The sequence below is a fragment of the Triplophysa dalaica genome, chromosome 7 (assembly GCF_015846415.1).
Source record: "Triplophysa dalaica isolate WHDGS20190420 chromosome 7, ASM1584641v1, whole genome shotgun sequence".
Taxonomy (NCBI): domain Eukaryota; kingdom Metazoa; phylum Chordata; class Actinopteri; order Cypriniformes; family Nemacheilidae; genus Triplophysa; species Triplophysa dalaica.
Genome location: NC_079548.1, coordinates 18,774,327 through 18,792,778, shown reverse-complemented (window position 1 = coordinate 18,792,778; position 18,452 = coordinate 18,774,327). Strand labels below are relative to the sequence as shown.

Genomic DNA, 18,452 nt, shown 5'->3' with positions numbered 1-18,452 from the left:
GTAATATTTAAAGAAATAAGTAAAGGATTTGATACAATATTACTTGTAAAATTGTGCTATTGAATCCTGAAGAATGAGAATAGTCCAGTATTAACTATATATTTGTTCATATTTTACATTTTGCTCTTGGTGGGGAATAAATCTTGCTAGTAAAGTACATTTTCAGTGCATTGGTTTACAAATCAGTCTGTATGATTCATTATCGAGTGAGTTGCAATATTAATCATTATTGACTGGAAAAATTAAAGAACAATCATTGAAATTCATTGATTAAGTGTGGAACCTGACACTTGATCTCTGGTTCAATAAGTGCCGGAAAATGAAACATGAAACATGTATGACATGGGCTGCCACAAGACAAGATTGCATAAGACACGCCCAGAGTCCATCTGATACTCACCAGCACATTTCAATATTTAATCTGTTTACTGGGCATTTCTTTATTTGAGGAAAGTGTTTTAAACCTAGTAGTTAAAGATCAGTACCAGTTACAAAAAGCTGGCCGTTTAAACCCTGCAATATATCACCATTGAACTGTCAAACAAGCAACTGAGAGTACGGTTGCTTCATTTGGACTGAGTGTGTTTAAACTGTTTTGCTTTTGGTGTAAATAGGCTTTCAAGCTGGTAAGGCTTGCCAAAGGTCAGGGTTGGGAGCTTGGCAGGCAAAAACACGGCACCTTTCTTTATTTGGCAATGATGCATGCTTTCGGAAACTGTGTCATTTAATGTTTAACAAACGAAACATGTTACTTATTCATTTACTTTTTAGATCTGGCATGATGTGTTTGAGGTAAATGACAACACAACATACAGTACAGTTCACATTTCCTGGTGAGAGATGAATATACCGAAAAAGATTTCTAAGTTTAAGATGGCTGCCCACGTGTGAAGTTTGTGTCATGAGTCATGCAAGTCAATAAGTCAGAGATTTTTTTCAAAGCAGTTTAATGTAACAGTCACATCCTTTAAATATAACAAAAAGGGATAGAAAAGGCTTTTCTCGCATGGTGAACTAAGTTATTCAGAACTGGTAAATAGAGAATATATTTTTCTGGAGCATGATGCTTTTGTAACTCTTTACTATCAATTCAAAAAGTAAAGAAGAAAGTAAATTAGTCTGTGCAGGAAACAATGTGGATTTATTTAGGGCAGAAATTTGACAGTTAGCCCAATCAACTGAGACAGGAGAACCCAAAGGTCATGTCACACCTGAAATTAGAGGAAATGCATGACAAAAGCTAGTCTTTTCATACAAACATGATACCTGTGCTATCTATTGCATGATGTTTATTCACAAAATTGCTCCGTAATGCTGATAGATACGTTATTTATTTTATGATAGGAAGGGAAATTCCAGTTTGGACTGGATAGGTGTCTTTGTGTGAGAACGTCTGCGCCCTTCCCGTGGCACTATTGTGTTTAGATCCCGAAATACTCTAATGCATCTTTAATGAGGCTCTGCAAAGTATCTGGTTCGGACACTTTGGGCTTGGAATTTTTTCTGACAACTTCTATCTCCTGCTTCAAGGCCTTGACAAATTTGCTTTTGTTGCTACAGAAACACTGCAGGAATCAGACCTAGGAATTTGAGATATGACGTGCTGGAATTAACAGAAGTTAACAGTCTAATATTTGATCCTGATGAGAACTGTGCTCAAGGACATAAATTTGGTGTGAAGAAAAAATTCTCTCTATTATAACGGTGGAGACATTTTTAATATTTCAACTATTTCTTCCTCATGCTGTGCACCTTTTGGTTATCAGGCACAACAGATCATTTCACACCCCTCTCTGAAGTAATTAGCTCGACACTGATATCTGTTTTTGACCAGTGGGAAATAAGGCTGTAATTAGCCCAATTTCTGTATTCATTATCTCTTTTTGTCATTGAGATACAGAATTAAGTAGGCTCTTTAAAACTTAAACTTCACACCACAAATACAGGAGTTTGTTATTTTGAAAAAGTTCCTTAGATGTTTTAGGACTTTGGTCTTCCTGCACTCAGACTCTCCTGTGTGTGGTGCTAGTTTAAATGCATTTCACAAACAAAACTAGAGAGAAGTGTAACATTTTTTGAAGCATAAACAAAAACAGATCCACAAATTTCCATATGAATCCGTTTTTCTCTCTCTAGAGTGCAGAGGGTTTTAATCGTTTACCAAAACTATTAAATCAAGTAAAATTTAATAGTTTAATAGTAAAATGCTTCACAACTTCTTCCTAGTGGAACATTCTTCCTAACTCTGTCCGGTCAACCACATCTCTCACCACATTCAAAAAACTACATAAAACCCATCTCTTCTGTGAATACTTGACAGACAAAAAAAAAAACCTTTCTCTCTACAGGTAGTGGTCTAGCTTTAGTTGAAACCAGTAACTTTGTATTGACACCTAATGTAGTATTATGGCTCCTGTATGACATATTGCTTGTTGCTCCCTAAACTCTTTGTAAGTCGCTTTGGATAAAAGCGTCTGTTAAATGACTAAATGTAAATGTAAAATAATGGACTTAATTTGATTTGAAAAACTTAACAAAAAAGAAGTTCAAGTTGAAGCACTTAACTAATATTTCGCAAAATACAAATAAACCAATAAAGCATTGGATGACAAGAACTCAACAAAATTGCTAAACTTGCAACTAAAATTAACATAAAAAACAAAAATATAAAAATAAATCTGATTTAAACATCAATAGACTATCCTAAAATTGAAAATAAATCTTTAATGACTCTGGTACATGCAATCTGGATCTGCAATAAAAGATGGTTTTCATCATGAAAAATGCTTTTGTTTGTTTAAACGCTCTATTAGCTTAGCGCCGTAATGACGTTACAGAAAGAAGATTTTCTAAGCTTTACATAGATACCAAACTTGAGTGGGTACTTCCCAAAGAGTTTTGTTTGTTTGTAGTGTGTTTCCGGTAATTTGTGTTCACGATTTTGCTGCATCCACTCAACAAAAATTGTGTTCATGTATTTATGGTAGGACATTCACAAACTGTCTTCATGGAAAATGATGTTTACTCAATATTTTAATGGTTTAAGGAATAAGAGTAAAAAACGATCATTTTGACCCATACAATGTATTTTTGGCTATTCCTACAGATATAACTGTGCTACTCATGACTGGTTTTGTGGGTCACATATTTCCAAGTATTTTCCTTATTGGTTCATGTTTTTTTTCCATTAAATGTCAAAAATGTCCCTCATATCTTTTCAGTCATGTTCATTAGTTGCATTAGATAACGTTTCTGAATCACAGTCCAGGAGGGAATCAAGCTGTGCAATTAACGTAACTAAAACTGGCACGTTCATTAAGTTGCTCTCCTTTAAAATTGGCTAAATTCCAATCAGACAATTTGGCAGCAAAATGATGAGAACCCAACCCAGAGTGACATCTCACGCATAGCTGACATCTCTCAGATAAATGCCTCTCTCACTCTCTCTCTCTCTCTGAACCGTTGACAAATGATAGCAATTTCTGTCAGTCCAACAGTTAGTTTTGTCATTTGCAAATCTATTTTGAGCCAAATATGAGCAGCTTTATCTGCTACTGACCCCCTGACCAGCTGTTCGCTTCGAGTAGGTGTATACTGGATCCCTCAGCATTATCATTCATCTCAGTGGTTGTTGCTCGGTTGCTATACATCCCAGACACTTGCTTTAGGAAGTTTATTTTTAGACCTCGAGACCTTCACTTGTGATAATTTGTGCATGTGCAAGTGTCAAAGTTATAATGCTGAATAATTTTCCTTCACAAAAGATGTACTTTTTATCATGAATAAGGAACCAAAAACTGTCCTTGTGGTTTCCTAAACCAGACATTCTTATCATTGTATTGGAGGTTGCATGGCAACACAAAGAAGGCAAAAGATATTGAAGATTCTCTACAGAGGCTAAATCCGAAGCTAGTTATTCCCCAAACCCATCTAATTTCTTCTGTAGTATGTTCTCATGGGGTTTGATTGTACTGTACCGGACGTCATCCGATCCAATTATCCGAAAGATGTGATGTTGTGGGGCAGAAATAATAGTGATTATTTCCTTTCCACCTCCTTTTCTCAAACTGGTAACTGCGGTATGGATACCAGAGAAAAATTCATTCATTACAGTGAATATGTAATGCATGCTAAAGCAACGGCATGGGATACAAATTGTGGAATACAAAGGCACATGCTTGGAGTGTGTTTGTACTGTAAGGCACGAGACCTTCGATTCCCAAGGCTAAAGGTAATAACATGACTTAATGGTAAATCAGGTCTGTGTCTTGTATAATGCCAAAGTGTCTCTCTGCATCAATACCAATAAGCTGGAGGTAGCATCATACTTGCTTTGAATAATGATCATGTCAGAAAGAAGATTCGTCACTGTCAGCGGATATGAAAATCCATTACCTGCCACCAAACCCACAGCTGCCGTTTCGCAGCTAACCCATGCAGATTGCGTTTCGAAATTTGGGACGGGGGACACAGAAACAGCCGTTTGGAAGTTGCTGGTGTAGATAACGCTGCGGTAGGTTAACTTCGGCATTTGAAAGATGGATTCTGAAGACTATCAATAATCATTCAGGCACACCGGGACAGCCATTTCATTTTGCGTGATGGGACATTTTAACCCTCCTTTATAGCTTCACGGCGTAATGACATGTTTTCATCTTCTCTTTTGATTATAGAACTGGAAATAATCTCACTGCCTAAGAGATTCCAGATCATGGCGTAATTAATTTCCTCACATTTAATTAGATACAGGACTCTGAACACCTGGTTTATAAGCATGTTAACCGACGCATTTCTGACAATTTATGTTTTATATTCTGAGAAATCAAATGGCGAAACGATTCTGGTTGTTTCCTTTATTGTTAAAGTGATGTTCCTTATGTGCAAAGTCTCAAAGATGTAGGTATACGGTTATGGACATTTATTTTAGAGGTATTTTTAGAGTTATTGTGGTCATTTCGGTCCAGTGTCGGTTGAATTTCAGCAAAATCAGACCTCAGGATTGACATAAAGTTAGCCAACAGCAATGTGGAAGACTGACAACATGACTAGACACTGAAAACTGTGATAAATAATCCAGGTTATCACAAAAAAATGATCTTTAAATTTATCCTAGAAACAGATATACTGTTGTATTGCTTAAAAGTGAATATGAACTTGTTATGTACTTGAGGTCTGAAAAAAATACAGAATACATTCTCTGTTGTATTTGACCTGTTTCTCCAGTTTTCCTTATCTGAAAATAAATGCAAATAAAAACAATATTTTTATTTGAAATTTGGGAGAAAAAAATGGTAGTTCACAGAATGAAACAGAAATAATAATTTTACCTATAAATAGTTAATTAAGAAAAACTGAAAATAATTTTGAATAGGGGCCTTGATTTTGCCTTGAACATGAAAGTATGAATAGTACTTGTACTTGTACAAGTTAATAGTAAGTACAAGAGTAAGTACAAGAAATGCATTTTCCAGTCAGTGAAGAGTGTCTTGAATATAATAGATTAGATTATTCATTATAACCTTTAATGTAAAATAACTGACCAGTTATGGATCAGCCCATAAATATCAACTAGATGGTGCATTAGCATCTGTTTCTATGGGCCGCTATATGAAGGTCGTCAGCTATATTGGAACTGTGCGAGTTGGTCTGTGTTGCCAAGTCTGCAGCTTTCCAGTGGAATTGGGTTACTTTGGAACTGATGCTCTGGTTTGTATTATCCACAGTCTAAGAGTGGGAAGATTTTGTTTTATAGCTTATGAATGTTAAGATCTGGGGGGGCACGGTGGCTTAGTGGTTAGCACGTTCGCCTCACACCTCCAGGGTTGGGGGTTCTATTCCCGCTTCCGACTTGTGTGTGTGGAGTTTGCATGTTCTCCCCGTGCCTCGGGGGTTTCCTCCGGGTACTCCGGTTTCCTCCCCTGGTCCAAAGACATGCATGGTAGGTTGATTGGCATCTCTGGAAAAATTGTCCGTAGGGTGTGAGTGAGTGAATGAGTGTGTGTGCCCTGCGATGGGTTGGCACTCCATCCAGGGTGTATCCTGCCTTGCTGCCCGATGACTCCTGAAATAGGCGCAGGCTCCCCGTGACCCGAGGTAGTTCGGATAAGCGGTAGAAAATGGATGGATGGATGTTAAGTTCTGTTGTTGGATTAGGGACGTTAGGCTTGTGATGAAGGATTTTGTTTGACAGATCTGGCAACCCTGCCAAGCCGGCCCGTTAACGCTAAGGTGTAAGCTGACCGTGTATGTTTATGAAAACATATTTGTTGTTGTGTAAACTCAAACATTATATTTCCTTAACTAACAAACAACAACGAAAGGGTATCTAATTTTTGGGGATTTAAAATGCACAGTCATGCCTGCGTATTGTTGTGGCATTCTAGTAAACTGCGACTGACGTCAGTGGAACGTTCCAGGACGGCGGACGTGCCTACGTGCATTGAGGCTTGAATGAGGTGTCTAGTTATTGATATCTATGGATCAGACGAGGTGATCAAAATAAAAATAGCAACATTTTATTTGTTGTCTTACCACATTGAATGAATCCCGAAAGAATGTAGATTTTTTAAATCATTTGTTTATTCATTTTATTAATTCAAGCATTTTAATGAATTAATTCATATGAGCTTCATATGAGCACTATCATTAATATTTTTTTACAAAAGTGAGATGTAACAATGCACAGTTAATGACTGAGATGAATGAGCCTAGAAGAGAATGAATCTGCGTTCCTGTTGCTCCATTGGTCATGGAGTTCAATCCCGAGAGAAAAAAGCCATAATTACATTGCAAATTGCTTTGGATGATAGTATCTGCAAATGTATAAATGAATAATCTAAACCACCATAATCAAACTACAGTAAACAAATTTTCCAAGTCTGCAAGTGCACTTTTATAATGATATTATATACTTAAAATGTAAATATGTTGACCTGTTGATCACATGACTGTCTGATATTGCTATTTATAAAAATAAAAAAAACATAACACAATGAAATTCAATATAAACACACTCTTACCCATATTTGGCTAAACTGATTAAGGTTTAAAACTTGTATTTATATTTTGTACATTAGTATCTGGATCATTAGAGATTCAATCCATCAGTGATTGAAGTGTGAGCTTTGTTTAGAACAGAGGAGCCCTTCAGTGCGACCTGTGCTACAAACTGTATGATCTAACAGCTAATAGACAACCAGGTAAAAAAAATGGACTCAAGGGGTTTCCAGGACAACAACAGGTCAAGGAGGGTTCAATGACTAAAACACTTCAGAAGGCTAGAGAAAGATCAGCCGGCACTACGCTACGCGAGTACTCGGTGTGTAATTCACAAAAGAGTGAGTACTGTAGATGCACCGAGCGTGTGATAGCTAGTGTGTTGCTGTATTGCCTGTAAATTCCTCTCTGATGTGCGACTTTACTTTCTCTGTCTCATGTGACTGGTTACAAATAATCCCCACAACATCTGGTTTCCCCCTCATGCCAGGCGGCACAAGACCAGTCGATTTACCATGGTTTTGTGCCCCTTCAGTTGGCCAGATGCGTTTATGCGTTTATGATTCGGACCATCTGTGACCCTCACGGGTGACAATATTGCTGTAATCAAAAATTAATAATTAATATGAATAAATTAATAATTCATAAAAAAGCAACAGTTAAGGTTCCACTCTGGCTGTGTTTAAATAAAGGATATCGAATGGGATCCCGGGAGGAGATTACCATTGCTTTTGGCATTAACATGTTTTGACATTAACAGTTCAAAAGGATTGATTAGTCGCATTGGAGAGCCTGGCAGGGGGTCCAGAAATCTATGGCTAATGATCTGCTTCCGGTGGGTGGCATAAAGTGAATCACCAATGAGAGAATCCAGAAGTTGTGTTGATGGTTTGATGAAACAGACCTCAAGCAGCTTAAGATATTGTTAAGTCGTAACTTAGGGGAATCTGATAAGACATCACAACTCCTGTGAGCTCAAATAAAAGAGAAACACTGTTCAATGCTTGCTTAAAAACATAAGCATGAGATGCTGTGCCAAAGATGGTCAGTTCAAAGCCATTAATTCACAATAAGGATTAGGAGTTTTTATTAAAATGATAATGCTTTCAGCTTTCAAAATCACTGGCTTCCAAATTCAGCTGCAATTGTTCTCGGCAGACAATTTTGAACCCGTTCCCCTCATATGCTTGAATGAAACACCAACACTTATGTAAAGAATAGGTGCAAAAATAGAGACATGACTGTAGCTCAATTGGAAGAGCATTGTGTTAGCCGCGCAAAGGTCATGGTTTTCACTTCCCAGGGATGTATTCTTTAAAGGCACTAAATGGATAAAGCCTCTGCCAAATGTGTTAATAAAAATGGAAACTGTTATCTGTTACGTTTGTCCTCAAATCGGTTGTCTGTTTCTCTTTTTGTCTTTGCTTTAGAGGGCACCCAGATAAACAGTGTCGCGCCTGGTTCGTCTATGATGCAGAACATGAGTCAGTATCCCTCCCTCGGACAGGTATCCCACCCTTATGAGACATCTCAAGCCGGGATGGAGCTCAACAAGTATGCCTCGCTCAAGGCTGTGGGTAAGGCCGTGTTAACATGCTTGGGACACCATCATTTTTCTTCTTGTATCAAATCTGTAGGTATATTAGGCTTTTAAAACGCGCTGTCTTTGTGCCATCAGCATGCAGAGACCCATTCCCATTTTGTTTGTAGATGTGCCTTCTATGTAGAGTATAAAAGGAAATCTCATGGTCACACTAGACTATGTTTCACTGACTTCCATTCATGCAGATCGGAAACACAAGATCGTGCTCAAAAAAATCACATTTCACTGTGTTCGCATTCGCGTTTTAAGTTGGGTGAACTCTTACCTGCAAATGTGTATCACGAGACAACGTGTGACTAAAAGAATAATGACGCATCACGGCGTAACCTTTTGAGAAAATGCCTTTAAATAACAGTGTCGAATGATCCCATTTTGTACAAAACAGCTTGTAAAATGTGTGGATAATAAAAAAACACTAAAGTGTGTGATATATCTGCTTTCTGCCCACATACGCAGGTGTCTGCATAGAAATTTCACATGCTGAAAGTCTGACCACGGCATTTAATAAGCTCACAATGCCAGGGTCGTGTCAGAGCTAGTAAAAAAACGGACATTACTTCCTGCTCAGTTGCTTTCTGTATAATTTATATCAAATTGCTTGTCACTTTAGTGCATTTTTAACACAGGCAACATAAATGGTTTCAAAGTATGAACAAGTGACATTGTTGTGAATTCATTCAAAGTTACTGTCACTTGTTTTTTTCTTGCTTTACAAATGATGATGTCAGCCTGCATTTATGTCAGTTATGGTCCTGCTATTTCTTATTTACATGTAGATGCATTTGATGGGGTTAATGATAAGTCTAAAGCAGCACTTCTGAGCAAAACCGCCATAAAAACAAGCCCAGCGTCTGGCACTCCGTATTACTGTATATTTATGCTTATGAGAGTCTCTGTGAAATCCCTCATTGCTCTTTCTCAATCACTAAAGCATCTGACTGCATGCTTAAAACAACATTGCCATGGCAACCTTATTGCCAAAATGGCATAGTCATTCTCATCACAGTGGTATTTGCCACCTGTGACTTCAAATAAAGGAGATGGAGCTAAATGTCACAAGAATTTCTTTAATTAATAGCCCAATATTAGACTAATGTATGTAATACAATATTATAGCGTAATTGTGTTTTTCTCAGATAATTAAAACTTTTTAAAGGATGTTTTTTTACTGTAAAATAATATAATGATTATTAAGAAGTGGGTTGCCATATGTGAAGTTTAACAAAATGCTTGAAAAGACAGCTGGCAGTGGACAGACAGCAGTGACATGTATGACGCCAGACTGTCTTTGTGACATTCGACCGCAACTGAAACATTTTTGTGTATGAGCCCGTGTAAAGTACCAATCACTGTAAAAACAAAGCTGGAGAGATTTTGATATGAAACAGGCCGATATGTCAAAGCACATCACTGTGGAGAAGCCAGTAGGTCAATCATATGAGTTGTATTACAGTACCTGCTATTCCTATGATGTGCGGTGCAATCTCAGTGTTTTGATGCGAATGAAAGAGTCTCATCAGAGATGAACTCTTCTCTCGTCTGTCCGGTTTATTTGCGGCCGTCGTGGTAAGAGGTTTCAGATCTGCGAACGTGGGGGTGTCAAGCCTGTTAAAAAGGTCATTTGAAGGATATTTAATTAAAAAGTTGAAAATGTCATGGTGAAATGAGGAAGACTTCAAGCAGCGTATAGTCAGTCCCAATTAAAGCCTGGCTGAGTTTGAAGGCGACACTCCGGTGGCTTTGACTGGATGTTATGAAATAGAAATGAAAGAAGAAATGATTTTGTGACATGGTCTGATTTGGCCAGTTTATAATGTTGACTGGTTAAGCAATGCATGTTTCACACTGAGTCAACTGGTGCGGGCTGACAGTGACTGCAACAAATACTGTAGCAAACATTTATAATTCCTTCACAAGCAAAGCTGTTGGGCACCGTTTGAATGTCAGTGTTGATGCAGCTGACTTTGTTGTCGGATTGTGTCAGTTGGCAGCGTGTAAACTCATTCTGTCCAAAAACAACATGATAAGCCATTTTAACAGAGATGCAAAGTGCAAAGTGATTTTCAAATGCACCATGACTACTGATGATAAACTAAAACAGTAAAAAAGTCATTTTGACCAGATGGATTCGAAACCTGAAACTGCTTTATTTGGGAATAGTAAAATGCTTTACGCTTTCAGTTGATGGTGCTAGTTATTCACACCTGGCTGCATAGAACACATTTGATTTATGGTAAAACGGAAAACAAATAGAGACCAAGTTGAAGTGCATTATAAGAAGGTTGCAGAAGGCACCTCCAGACTACGGGATCATTACTCACACTGGCAACTTAACAACTTGCTTTATAAATATGTAAGGTGTTCCAAGATAACTTGCTTTGCGTGGTTTTTGTAAACAAACCCTAAAGTCTGTTGATAATGCATTATGTGCTTGGGCTGTCACGATATCTGGTTTTCACTACACGGTTATCGTAGCCAAAATAATTCACGATAACAATATTATTGTGACATCTGTGGAAATAAATGATGCTATCAGTCAAATTTGACTTTGTTTCTTTAGTGTTTTCTCTCTTTTTGGTCTTTGAGTGACTTAAAATATAAGTGTATGGAGGAAAATAGAGTTTGTAACCATTGTGACTTACTCTCACATTGTTCCAAACCGGTATAATTTTTTTGTTTTGCTGAAAGCACAGGAAGAAATTTGGAAGAATGTCAGATCTCATCCACCATTTACTGCCATAGTGGGGAAAATAAATACTATGGGAGTCTATGGGGGATGAGATTTTACATTTTTCCAGTTCAGATATCTTCCAGCACAACATGTTCTGAGGGTTAGTAAACGATGACAGAATTTTCATTTTCGGGCGAAGTATCACTTGAAGGAACAACTTTAAACGGGTGCTGAATTAGATAATCATATGTGTAGAATTAACACCATATCAATAATCCATATTTTTAATATCATGGACATTGTCAATACCAGTGTACTTTGACATGACATCCCAACAGTTATATCGCGTTGTTGTGATTTTTAAACCTCATTTCTCCATATTTTATGCTTTTTATTTTTTTTAATAATTAATTGTTATTACTAGTCATAGTATTAGTTTGTCACTGGGCTTTACAAAAATATAACCAATTAAAAACATTGTGCAGAGTGTTGAATAATAAAAAAATACAGTTTTTTTTACAATCTTCTGAAAAACTGAGAATTTGGACATCCGAGAATTTAGAAGGACAGCGACACTATGTACTGTTATGTGTATAGTTTTTAAGGATTGATTAAAAAAAAGTTAATTATTTATTAATGCTATAATTATATGACTTATTATATAATTGTATATGTACCAGTAAAGTATTTTCTTTTTTTCTGTCAGATGTACTATGCGTATAGACATTTTAACATACACATACCTACATATGAAACTACAGTAGATACTCACAGTACATCAATTATTTGTGTTTGCCAAACCCCTTTAAGTTCTTACATGTAAACCAAAAGGCAAAAGAAACCCATCATTTATTTCAAGATTCATATGTTGTTATTTTAGCAAAAGAAGCTTTGAAGAATCTTCGCACAATGACAGTTCATACTAGTGAACCAGGCTGTCAAGCTCCAAAATATTCACACTAAACTCATGCTGCTTTAGTTGTTTGTTGAAGAAAAGGGTTAGACAATTTTAAGAAGAAAAACGTCTCGTTGGGGAAAACAAGTATTAATGCATTAAGTGTGTCATTTTCTGGTGCGAACAAACAAATCAGCAATCAGGATGATTTTCTGCATCTGTATAACGAAGCGTTATTGAATTTTCCTCCCATTTGCTCTCTCTCTGTTTCCAGCTGAGAAGGCGAATGAAAACTTCTACACCAACAGACGACACTTAGCCGACCTGGCGGCGAAAGGCACCCCGCTTCCCATGCACTCTGTGAGTCTGGAGCAGGAGCCCACCAACCCCTACAGCCCCGAGCTCCCCTGCCAAAAGCAGAACGGACACAAGTCCAAAAGCACCAAGGTCCACAGTTTCCATCCGCTTGCTTATGGCTCGAACACCATCGCCAGCCCCGGCATGCTGAAAGGGTGGGAGGTGACGGAGACGCTAGGCCGTCGGCACACGTTCGCTCCCAGGAAACACGGCTCCACCGTGGAGCAAGTGAACGAGCTGACGTCCAGTCACAGCCAGCACTACCTGCCTCCTCATCCGTACTTTGTCACCAACAGCAAGACCGAGGTTACCGTGTAATTGAGGCCACAGCAGTGGGTTTATCGAGCCCGGTCCTGAGCGGATGCATGGAACGGATAACACAGAAGGTGTGACCGATGAAGAAGCGTGGATTAGGATGCTGGCCTGCTGGAGAGATTGAGCGACCAATCTGGCTCGAGGTCCGCACGGCCCATTATCTGTTGGCTGTATGTGTGCTGTTTGTCTTTGGGCGGTTGTGCATCGAACGGGCAGGCGTTGAACTTCTGCCAGGTTCGAAAGGAAACGCATAGTGTTTTTTCATTGCGTCCATTCCCTCACAATGCCAATCTCACCTGTAGTGATGAGTTTTTGTTAAGGCCATCCATCAACGTGATGACATTCAATGCAATGAAGTCTAAAAGATGGGACCAATGTCATTTACGGAAACAAATGTTTCTCAGTGACAGCAGGAGCTCTCTCGAGACACATTGTTTTTCACACAAACTTGTACATAACAGATGTTACCAAGGACAAACAGTGTCAAAATCTTCCTCACATCTAAAGAACATCTATAAAGCAGTTTGAACGATAAAGGAGGATGTGAGGGCAACTGTGTATCCGGCTAGAGACGAATTCAGATTTCATTTCAACACTAGTTGACTTTCCACAGTGCGTGCACCAAAAACCTGTAGCAGTTTAACGCGCTATATCCTGACGAACGCTGGCCTTGTGCCTTTCCAAAAACTAAAGAACTCAATATCTGAAAGCTCTTGTGATTTTCAGCACGCGGCAATTCTACAATAACAAAGATGCATAAATATAAACAAATCTATTGTTTACCGTGTTCCTGTCAGTGTTCTCGACACATTTTCCCCCTCTGTTGCATCAATTTTCTTTCGTGTGAACTGCAAATGCCCCTTCTGTTAGTGTAAACTGTAGAATTTGATGAATGTGGGGTTAATGATACACAATTTTTTTTCAATGTTAGTTATGATAAGGGTGGAAGGCTTTCGACCTGATACCGGACAAGATTATTGCAGTCACTGCCATTAATGTTTTCTCGGTCTGTTTAGTATTGATAACTTATTGAGCAGTTGCTCTTTTTGTCTTTAGCGTCATGATGTGAAGCTTTCAGGTGCAGATTAACTTTACATAAGGGCAAACATTTACAGGTTGAGTAAAAATGGCAAGCATTTGGTTTTAATTTCAATAGCTTTTGTCTAACAATCTGAATTATATTCTTAAATATCTGGTTTTGTATTGCAACATGCTGTGGGTCACAGTCACATAAACTTGGTTTGGAATAGGGGATTTTTGTTCACTTATTGCCTCGTTTCCACTGTGTGGTATGGTACAGTTCCGTTTCCACTGTGAATGGTACCCAAATAGCGAACCGTACCGTACCACTTTTTTGGGACCCTTTCGTAAGTGTACCTTGCACAGTAGTACCAATAGTACCGGAACCAAATGGGAGGAGCTAGTCTCACTAAAGAATGCTGATTGGTTTTCAGAGAATCGTCACTTGAGCCTACTACAAGGGGAACCAAAGAGTATAGATGCAAAACTCAATAGATCGTTCCATTGCAACACCTGCGCCCTGAATTTCTGCCATTTTGGGGTGAAAGCGACTCTGCTTTCTGCTCTGGCGATGGCAATATCAGCTGCTTTGTTTAAAAAATAAAACGTTAAAGCTGAAATTCAACCTGAATGATGATAATACATGACGACAAAAGCCTTGACTGGCTAGAAACCTTGTCAGATATCAAGCATTTTCACCCCAAAATGGCAGCCGCGCTGTTTTCTCTCAAAAAAGCACCAGAGTTGCGCCTCTTGGTATCTATACTCTTTGGGGGAACGACAATACAGTAAGCGCCATTGTAATTTACAGATTGCTTTGTTGCGTGAGAATGACGCCGATCGCTACTTTCAAGCCTACCTGTTGTCAATGGAAACGCAAGCCAGATAATGGTTACCCGTATCGAAGCGTACCATACTGTACTGTACCGAACCATACTGCTCAGTGGAAACGAGGCATAAAATGTATGTACTGCTTTTAGTATGTAGTAGACTTAAAGGGGTAGTTCTCCCAAAATAGAAATTCTGTCATCATTTATTTACCCTCACGTCATTCAAAACCTGTATATGACTCTTTCATTTGTGTCTGTACAATGGATGTGAATGGGCTTGGGCGCCAATGTTGTTTGGTTACTGTCGTTTCTCAAAAGATCTACTCTTGTGTTGTGCATAAGAAAGTCATACAGGTTTGAAATGACATGATGGTGAATAAACGATGACCTCATTTTCGTTTTAAGATGAACCTTCCCTATAAGGACCGATCACACTAAATTTTGTGTTTCATTCCTTTCCTTTTATGTATATGTAAACATGAAAGAGTTGTTCTAATGTATAGATTAGAGATAACTGACAAACAGGTCTAAACACCACAGATTGATACTGGCTCACAATCAAACATCGAACTAAATCTCATTTTGGGAATGTATCGAAAAAGTGAACTTGACGTATATTTGAACATTTTCAATATATTATTTATACTTCATTCAGTACAGTAGCCCTGGAGCCTGACCTCATATCCTTTTGCTATTACTCTTTGCCAAGTCAGAAGTAATATTGCATACTCAACGTGACTGACCTATCCATATTTTAGTTGTATGGAAATTTGTGAAATAAAAAATAATCGCTGCAAGAAATGAACAATGAAACAATATCAAATTGGCTTCCAAACGGAATCGATGCTTTCTCAAGATTTTCCTCTGTAAAGATAACAATACGAGCTCAGTTTAAGTACATCTCCTCATGAATCTGAAAACTGACTTTGTGCGTCACGGCTACAACAACCTGCAACAAACCAGCACTTAAGGTTGACATAATGACCGCAGCTCTGTCAGTCAGTGAGTCCACTCAACGTCTATTAAACCTGAGTGTCTCTCTGCAGGTGACCTGATGACTCAGAGCCCCCTACAGGATCACTCACCGGGTAGGGGACGTTTCTTGGAATTAATGAATCCGCTACTGTACCGGTTCTCCTGAAATCAATGGGGATTAGTACAGAGAACATACAAGATCTGTGCAGCTCGAGGAAGCCTCACAGCAAGATTCCTGAGGTTCATTACGACTGCATAATCTGAAACACGAAACATCCACCTTGACATAAGAATCAGCCACGTCCGAAATAATCATTCAAATAATGAGGTTAATACTTGCTGTTCATTAAATGTTGCCCACTTATAGAATTTATTTGCATTCGCCATCTGTTTTTTATGTAAAGCAGGTTTGGTGCAAACACACCGTGTTCAGAATGCAAATTGAATGGCTCTGAATGCAGCAGACGAACGCTATTAGGACATGCTTTCCCCATTACAGTCCAGGCTCCTAAATTGACTCCTTAACACACCAAAAGTGCCCTTAACGGCATGGCACATCTGGATATATGCCCAATGTCATCATGTGATCATCATCGCCGGTCAATTACCGCTGGCGTAAACAAAATATGTACACAAATGACTGTTTTATTGCTCTGTTAATGTTGCGTTCACCGCCTGGTTTCCAGTGATGGCTCCAACGCTAACTTTTAATTGCACCAGGCAAATTTGCGGCGACTTGATTTCGCAATCTAACACAAGCCTCATTTACATAAAAAGATGTGACTGCGCTGAAGAGAATGACAATGTAAGGGATAATGTACAGACAGTCGGTTGTTATCGCAGAAATCTTCGTTCAAAGTTTTTTTCGAGATAACAGCCGGCTGCTTGTACATTATCCCGCTTATTACACGGCTACTTGCCACATGAGAAAAAAACTGGACATAAAATGTGAATTTGAAATATTAGCTCATTTTAATCGAATGCAGACCTTCCGCGAGGGAAACCGTTTGGTGTTTTCAAACCTGTTCGACTGTCTTTTTCTACAGAACACGATATTTTGAAGAATCTCTGTAACCGAACAACACTGATGCAGTACCTGTTGACCTGCATTGTTTTTGAGTCCAACATTTTCAACATTCTTCAAAATATCTTCTTTTTTGTTCTCTCGAAGAAAGTCACACAGGTTTTTGAGAGAAGGGCGAGTAAATGATGACAGAATTTTGACTTTAGGGCGAACTATCCGTATAAATCTTTGAAACCGCATCACGTTTAGCTTACACAGAGGTTGTTTTAATACCAATTGTTGTTTTCGCCTCTCGTTGTGCCTTGCTGTTCATTAACAGACACCCACTTTCTGCATCGCTCATGTTAAAATCCGTATGTTTGTTTCTGTTGTTGAGTCTTTCAGCGCTCTGGAGCATTTGTTAATGTTTTAGATGAATGCAGAGAACATAGGAAGATCTAAAAGAGGGCTTGAGTCAAGAGATAAAATGACTAGTGTACAACAGTTTATAACATGCAATCCATCATCTGTACATTACACCATAAAGGGCTGCAAATTACCTGACAAACTTTAACGCTGTGATCCTGTTTCAAAGGACGGATTCTGGATTCTCTCACATATATGTGTATAGGCTGTGCTACAATTGCCCTTTATTCCATAGTAAAAAAAGCTTCACATCCCCACTGCGATTGTTATTACTGTTAGTTAGTTTGTTTGTTTCTCTTACTGTTTCATTTTTAAAACCCACCTGCCTATTTATAGAGTTTCATTTTGAAAGGTAATACCTCAAATACTTTTGACAAGTAGAAACCCACTGTAATAACTGAATGAACTGTTATTTGTTTATTCTGGGAATAGATTTGAATATGCTATATTATTATATTGTCATATTTTTCACATAATGCCAGAGTAGTTACAAGATAACTTGATATTTGTAAGTAGTAGCATAGTAGTTACTAAACAGACCAATTGTCCAGTTCAGTGGTCTATATTGTAAATCACATATAGATGAAGCAATTAGGATTAAAGTGACCCGCCAAACAAGATCAAATCATAAGTGTCATTTATTAACGGGGTTATTTTGTCATCCAGGTTTATATGAAAATGTGTCAATATACTGTAGTATTCGGTTATAATACTGTGTGTGCCTCAGTGTGCTCTTTACTGGGAATGAAAAATGAACATCTTACTGCCCATAAATCACATTTAAACAATAAGGTACATTTTTTAAACAGCATATTCTGTGTAACATTTCTATGTGAAAGTTGAAAGTTTAAGCACTGTTGTAATGTTCACATCACAATACTTATTTACAATAAATGTCTCTTGTCTATGTTCTGTGTATATTTGGGTGAAGTAATAAGAAATGTTATGTAAAAGATATTGTTAGAGAGGAATGCTATGGGAATCTCAAATTGTATCGAACAACAAAAGTAAGATTTTGTTTCTTAGGGAAGATTATAGGTGGTTTCAGCGGCAACAGTGTAAACAAACAAACGTTATGTGGACCAGACCCTCGGCCGAAAAATGAAAATTCTATCAAGAATTACTCACCAGTCAAAGGCCTATATCAGTGCAATAAAATCACCAGATGATCAGATTTCTACTAATCCCGAGGTGATTAATGGCATATTTAGGAATTTTTATTCAAATTTATATAAGTCGGAAACCAGTTTTGGTGAATCATCTTGCAAGAATTACCTAAATGGATTAGAACTGGCCCAGATTTCAGGATTGGAAAAGGAAACCCTGGATACCCCTCTAAGCCTGGAAGAGCTCTATGAATC

The 18,452-nt window shown here is 38.1% G+C and overlaps 1 protein-coding gene across 1 annotated transcript in view; it reads left to right on the top strand.

The window, feature by feature from the left end:
- shisa9b (shisa family member 9b) overlaps positions 1-17,998 on the top strand; it is a 33,109-nt gene extending 15,111 nt beyond the window's left edge. Inside the window, 2 exon segments of the mRNA XM_056753829.1 lie at positions 8,427-8,573; positions 12,440-17,998. Of these exon segments, the coding sequence (XP_056609807.1) occupies positions 8,427-8,573; positions 12,440-12,840 (548 nt within the window). The 3' untranslated portion in view covers positions 12,841-17,998.
- Positions 17,999-18,452: the final 454 nt, after the last annotated feature.